General features: G+C 41.8%; 1 protein-coding gene across 1 annotated transcript; it reads left to right on the forward strand.

Moving 5' to 3' along the window:
- The first annotated feature begins 2,018 nt into the window (after positions 1-2,018).
- Positions 2,019-3,212, forward strand: LOC129030464 (small ribosomal subunit protein uS9-like). Its single transcript, XM_054475792.2, has 3 exons — positions 2,019-2,060; positions 2,749-2,886; positions 2,938-3,212. Exons 2-3 carry the CDS (start codon positions 2,775-2,777, stop codon positions 3,210-3,212), a joined length of 387 nt encoding a protein of 128 aa, XP_054331767.2. The 5' UTR covers positions 2,019-2,060; positions 2,749-2,774.
- Positions 3,213-6,862: the final 3,650 nt, after the last annotated feature.

The following is a 6,862-nucleotide window of genomic DNA, read 5'->3' on the forward strand; positions in this document are numbered from 1 at the left end:
AAGGGAACATGAATCTTCCTGTATTACTTCTTACAACTGCATGTGAATCTACAATTATCTCAAAATTAAAACTTTAATTTAAAAAACTACAAAAGAATTAGAAGAAAATATAGGATATTATTTTTATGAATTAGTGATAGGGAAAGCTTGTGCAATAAGGCACTTAATATAAAAGTATTAAGGAAGATATCAATAAATTTAACAACATCAAAGGATACCACAACATAACCCAGTGCAGTGGCTCACACCTGTGATCCCAGCAATTTAGGAAGCCAAGCGGGGAGGATTGCTTGAGCCCGGGAGTTGGAGACCAGCCTGGTCAATACAGTGAGACCCTGTCTCCACAAAAAAAAAAAAAAAAAAAAAATAGCCAGGTGTGGTGGTGCACATGTGTGGTTTCAGCTACTTGAGAGGCTGAGGCAGGAGGATCACTTGAGCCCAGGAGTTTAAGGCTACAGTAAGCTATGATTGCACTACTGTAATCCAGCCTGGGTGACAGAGTGAGACTCTGTCTCTTAAAAAAAAGAAAAAAAAAAAAGACGCCATCAACAAAATTGAAAACTAGCAACCAACTAAAAATATTGTAATAATTACAATATACAAATAATATTCAAAATATGTAAAAATCTTCTATAAGTCAATATGAAAAAGTAAACAATGCTCAAGAAAACAGGAAAAGAATATGAAAGGAAAAATCACAAGAGATTCAAATGGCCAAAAATCTATGGGAAGCTGCAATATCTCTGATAATAAAGGAAATGTAAATTAAAATAATGAAAAAACATTTTTTATTCTACCAGACAAGCAAAATAGTAAGTTTGATTGAATGTAGGGCAGATGAAGATGTGGGCAGTAGTCTCATATTCTGCTGATGGGAGTATCAATTGGTAAAGTCACTTTGGAGGGCAATTTGATAGAATCTATTAAAACTTCTATTTCCCTTATGATCCAGCAAATCTACTTCTTGGTGTACCTCTGGAGAAACAGTCATGTGTGCACGAGGCAGCAGGCAAAGAATCCTTGCTGCAGCTTTCCTAGTAAAGAACTGGAAATGACTTAGCTGTCATCACTGGGGAATGGCTGAATAAACTCTGGTGCATCCATTCTGTGGAATACTGAACGTACAACACTTAGGAAAGAGACAGCAAGTTGCTAAATAATACACAGAGAATGATAGACACCATTAATGTAAGCACACACACACACACACACACACACACACACACAATTTCCGGAGGTAATTTTCATTTTATATGCATAACCACAAACCTCAAATGGTCATGCAACACAACCTGGTAATTCTAAAATGTTTCTCTACTAAGTTTCTTTTCTCTGTCTAAGATGATTATTTTGTACATTCTCTCTCTTCCCATCTCCCACATCCTCTCCCCACGTCACATCCAGCTGATGACCTTTCTTAACACTTCAACCAAAAAAACTCAGAAGCCCTCAGCCAGGGACAACTGTGCCTCCCACGATGAAATCGCCAATCCTCCTTGAATATGTGCCAACATCAATTTTCCCTCACCCTGCCAACCTCTTAACCTCCCTCCTGCTCCTTTCAAAGGACAATCCCTTCATCTGCTATCACCTTGCTGAGGACTTTGCTCCTGCAATTATCCTCTCTCTCCCACATCATTAGATTCTCCCTCCCTACTCTGTCATTCTTGTCAGTGCACAAACATGCTCCAGTATTTCCCATATTCAAAAACAAATCTCCTTTCACACATACCTTTCTCACTATGTCTTTGCTCACTGGGGCAGACAGAAAACTGTCCACCAAAAATCCATGGCCTCTTTGCACAGTGTAGTGCTGCTGCTGGCAGTGGCTGCCCAGCCAGGGACCACACTTCCCGGCTCCTTTTGCATACTCATGGGAACATGTGACTGAGGTCTGGATAACAGAATGTGGGCAGAAGTGGTGTATGCAACTTCCAGGCATGGCCCATAAAATTCTTCTACACGATCCTCCACATTCTCTTTCCTCTTCTGCCAGGTTGATGTTGACACCTAGGGCAACTAAGGGTGCCGTGTGTTGAAGAAGATGTCTAGGCCATAAGGTAAGTGCTTGGATCCCTGAATGACTGTATGGAGCAGAGCTCTATCCTCACTTCTCCCACTCCTATCACTGATTGGAATTTAAAAGAGAAAGAAATAAACTTCTATTTAGTTAAGCTACCTAGATTTTGGTGGTTTATTTGTTATAACATCTGGCCTTATCTTAATTAATACACTCTTTATTTATAACAAGACTTCTCAAAAGGGTTGCTTCTATTCCCTGCAGCCAGATCAACCAGTTTTGTCTGGGTTCAAATTCCAGTTTTGTCATTTCCTAATGTGTGTGATCTTGGACAAATTACTTAAAGATCTGTTCCTTATCTGTAAAACAGGATAATAATTGTACCTACCTCAAAGGGCTGTTGCACAGATTAACATATGTAAAGCACTTACATGAGTGTCTGGCACATGGTAAGTTTTATATAAGTTCAGCTATTATTATCATGTTAAGCCACTCACGCCCATTCCAGCTCCCTTCTGTCTCCACCACTCTACTGAAACTGCTCTTGTCAAGATGGGCTCTACACTGCAAAATGCAAATGTACATTTCTCTTGCCTCGCTTAATTCAACTCTCAGCAGCAACTGACACAGGTGTCCACTGCCTCATTTAAAAAAGTATCATGGAAGATTGCAAACACACACAAATGTATTTCCTTTTTGAAATAATTTTCTTCCTTTTCTGGTTGCAGCACCGTGCAGTGAGGATCGCTAATGTATGCCTGTAGCCATGCTGTCCAAGGGCCCACTGCAGTATGCCCAGGTCTTTGGATGCAAGAAAAGGGCCACAGTTGTGGTGCCTGGCAAACACAGCAATGGCCTCATCAAGGGTGACTGGGTGGCACCTGGAGATGATCGAGCTGCATACACTACAATACAAGCTGCTGGAACCACTTCTGCTCTGGGCAAAGAGCGATTTGCTGGTGTGAACATTTGTGTTCATGTGAAGGGTGGTAGTCATGCGGCCCAGATTTGTGCTGTCCATCAGTCCATCTCCAAAGTCCTGGTGGCCTATTACCAGAAATATATGGATGAGGCTTCCAAGAAGGATATCAAAGACATCCTCATCCAGAATGACCAGACCTTGCTGGTAGCTGGCCTCCTTCGCTGTGAGTCCAAAAAGTTTGGAAGCTTTGGTGCCTGTGCTCGCTACTAGAAATCCTACCAATAGGCCAGGTGCAGTGGTGCACGCCTGTAATCCCAGCACTTTGGGAGACTGAGGCAGGCGGATCACCTGAGGTCAGGAGCTCGAGACCAGCCTGGCCAACATGGTGAAACCCTGTCTCTACAAAACTACAAAAATTAGCTGAGCATGATGGCGGGTGCCTGTAATCCCAGCTACCTGGGAGGCTGAGGTGGAAGAATCACTTGAACCTGGGAGGTGGAGGTTGCAGTGAGCCAAGATCATGCTATTGCATTCCAGCCTGGGCAAGAGAGTGAGACTCCGTTTTGAAAGAAAAGGAAGAAAGAAAGAAAGAAAGAGAGAAAGAAAGAAGAGAGAGAGAAAGAAAGAAACAAAGAAAGAGAAGAAAGAGAGAAAGAAATCCTAGCAATAAGCTCATCACAAGGATCAGGATTCACTTGTATAATAAACAATGTTTGAGGGATTTTTAAGTTTCAAAAAAAAAGAAAAAAAAGAATTTTCTTCTTGGATGTTATGATTTTTCACTCTCTTCAGCCTCTTCACCCCACTTCTCTGGCCATCCCTTATCAAGGTCCTCTGCTGGCTCCTCCTGCTCTTCCCAACCTCTAAATGTTGGTGTGTCCTGGGCTATACTGAATGTCCTTCTGTAGCCGTATTTCCTTCCTGGATGATCGTGAAATATCATGAGGACTCCCACTGTTCTATATCACATCCCATCTCTTTCTGAGACTCCAAACTCATATATCTCAACTCTCTGACATCTCACCCAGACATCACAAACGTAACAGGTCCAAAACAGAACCCTCTGTTTCAGGGCTGCCCTTTCTTACTCCGCCCATGTCTTCTCTAAACTGGGCAACAGTACCGCCCCACTCAACTGCTCTAGTCAAAAACCCAAGAATCATTATCGGTCCCTTTATTTCCTTTACCCTTTCATCACAACCATCACAAGACCCCAAAGTTCAATTTGAAGTCATTCACTTCTCCCTTCACTCTTGCTGCCCTAATTCAAGCCGTCCCCACCCTACTTTGAATATCTTCAACATTCTCCAAACTCGTCTCTACGTGGAAATCCTAGGAATATTCTAAAAATACAAGTCATTCACATTCATTCTCTTGCTAAAAATCCTCTAATCTTTTTTTTTTTCGGAGATGGGGTCTCACTCTGTTGCTCAGGCTGGAGTGCAGTGGTGGGATCATGGCTCACTGCAGCCTCAACCTCCCAGGCTTCTTGCTCTGTTGTCCAGGCTGGAGTGCAATGGTGCAATCATAGCTCACTGAAGCCTCAAACTTCTGGGCTCAAGTGATCCTCCCGTCTCAGCCTTCTGAGTAGCTGGGGTTACAGGTGTGCACCACCATGCCTGGCTAATTTTTTAAAATTCTCTTTTTGTAGAGATGGGGTCTGGCTATATTGCCCAGGCTGATCACAAACTCCCAGCCTCTAGCAATCCTCCCACCTTGGCCTCCCAAAGTGTTGGGATTATAAGCATGAGCCACTGCATCTGGCTCTAACATCTTCTAATTGCTCTTAAAATAAAACCCAAATGCCTTCTGTATTCATTCATTCTTGCACTGCTATAAAGAAATGCCTGAGACTGTGTAATTTACAAAGAGGTTTAATTGTCTCACAGTTCCACAGGTTGTACTGGAAGTATAGTGGCTTCTGCTTCTGGGGAGGCTGCAGGAAACTTACAATCACAGCAAAAGGTGAAGGAGGAGCCAACACTTCTCGTGGCCAGAGCAGAAGGAAGAGGGGGGGGAAAGTGCCACACACTTTTAAACAATCAGATCTCATCAGCACTCATTCAGTATCTGTTCATTATTGTGACACAGTACCAAGGGGGGAATCTGTCCCCATGATCCAATCACTTTCCAGCAGGCCCCACCTCCAATATTGGGGATTACAATTGAACATGAAATTTGGGTGGAATACAGATCCAAACCATATCACCTTCCCTGGTCTCCAGCACTCCGATCTCACTCTCATTCTCCTCTTGTGACCACTGCTGGCCAGGCATTCCAGGATTCTTTGTGCCTTCATACAGGACAAGTTTGTTCCTGCCCTGCTGTTACCTCTGTCTGAACGCTCTTCCTCCAGGTCTTCAGCTGGATGGACGGCTTTAGATCTCAGTTCAAATGTCTCCTCCCCAGCATGGCCTTCTCTCCCCTCCCCCACAGATCATTGTATCGTATCATCCTGTTTATTTCCTTAGCAATGCTTTTCACAATCTAGATTTTCTTATTTACTGTTGCATGCATCCTCCTCTCCCCAACTAGAATGTAAATTCCATCAGGGTAAGGACCTTGTCTGTGTTGCTACCTCTGTGTCCACAGGGCCTATGGCAATGCCTCGCTTATAGTAGACATTCAATAAGTATTTGTTGAATGAAGGAAATTCATGCAGATGTATGAGGAAAGATCTGGATGAATAAATACCAAACTGATAAGGCCTTATCTCATGGGATCATGCTGGGATTTGCGAATGGAGCTTAAAGTTGACTTTAGCTTAACTGTATTGCTTGAAAAAAAATTTTAATTTAGTGAGGGGTCTATATTCATGAATTGCTTGTGACATTAAAAATAAAGCAAATACTTGTAAGTATTTTGTAAACTGGGAAGTATTATATACAAGAACAAGGAAACTGCATCAAAGGACACTACCAGGAGAGTGAAAAAACAACCCACAGAATGAAAGAAGACATTTGCAAATCATGTATCTGATAGAAATTAATATTCAGAACATACAAAGGACTCCTACAACTCAACAACAACAACAAAAAAAACCACATTGCTGGGCATAGTGGCTCACACCTGGAATCCCAGCACTTTGGAAGGCCGAGGCAGGTGGATTGCTTGAGGCCAGGAATTTGATATCAGCCTGGCCATCATGGCGAAGGCCCATCTCTACTAAAAACACAAAAATTAGCTGGGCGTGGTGACACACACCTGCAATCTCAGCTACTCAGGACGCTGAGGCACGAGAATCGATTTAACTCAGGAGGCAGAGTTTGCTGTGAGCCAAGATTGTGCTACTGCACTCCAGCCTGGGCAACAGAGAGAGACTGTCTCAAAAACAAAAACAAACACAAACACCTCAATTCAAAAACGGTCAAATGGCTTGACTAGACATTTATCCAAAGAAGATATACAGATGGCAATAAGCACATGAAAAGATGCTCAACATAATAAGTCATTAAGGAAATACAAATCAAAACCACAATGAGCTATCACTTCACTTCATTAGAATGGCTATTATTTTTTAAAAAAAGAAATAACTAGTGTTGGTGAACAGGTATAGAAGTTAGAACCCTCGTGCATTGTTGATAGGAATTTAAAATGGTGCTCTCACTGTGGAAAATAATTTGGTAATTCCTCAAGAATTGACACATAGGATTGCCATATGATCCAGCAATTCAACTCCTAGTTATACACGCAAAAGAAGTGAAAGTTGTGATTCAAACAGGTGCGTGTACATCAGTGCTCATTGCAGCACTATTCATAATAGCTAAAATGTAGAACAACCCAAATGTTCATCACAGATGAACAGATAAACAAAATGTGATGTGTGTGTGTGTATATATATATATATATATAATAGAATACTATTCAGCCTTAGAAAGAAATAAAATTCTTTCTTATATTGAATAAAATAAAATTCTTTC

This window comes from Pongo pygmaeus, chromosome 12 (assembly GCF_028885625.2).
Source record: "Pongo pygmaeus isolate AG05252 chromosome 12, NHGRI_mPonPyg2-v2.0_pri, whole genome shotgun sequence".
Lineage (NCBI taxonomy): Eukaryota > Metazoa > Chordata > Mammalia > Primates > Hominidae > Pongo > Pongo pygmaeus.

Bases quoted from the DNA above. Each gene is read 5' to 3' on its own strand.
- LOC129030464 (XM_054475792.2), top strand. From the start codon at position 2,775: ATGCCTGTAGCCATGCTGTCCAAGGGCCCACTGCAGTATGCCCAGGTC. The intron at 2,887-2,937 runs GTGACTGGGTGG...CTACAATACAAG, and splicing joins CAGCAATGGCCTCATCAAGG to CTGCTGGAACCACTTCTGCT.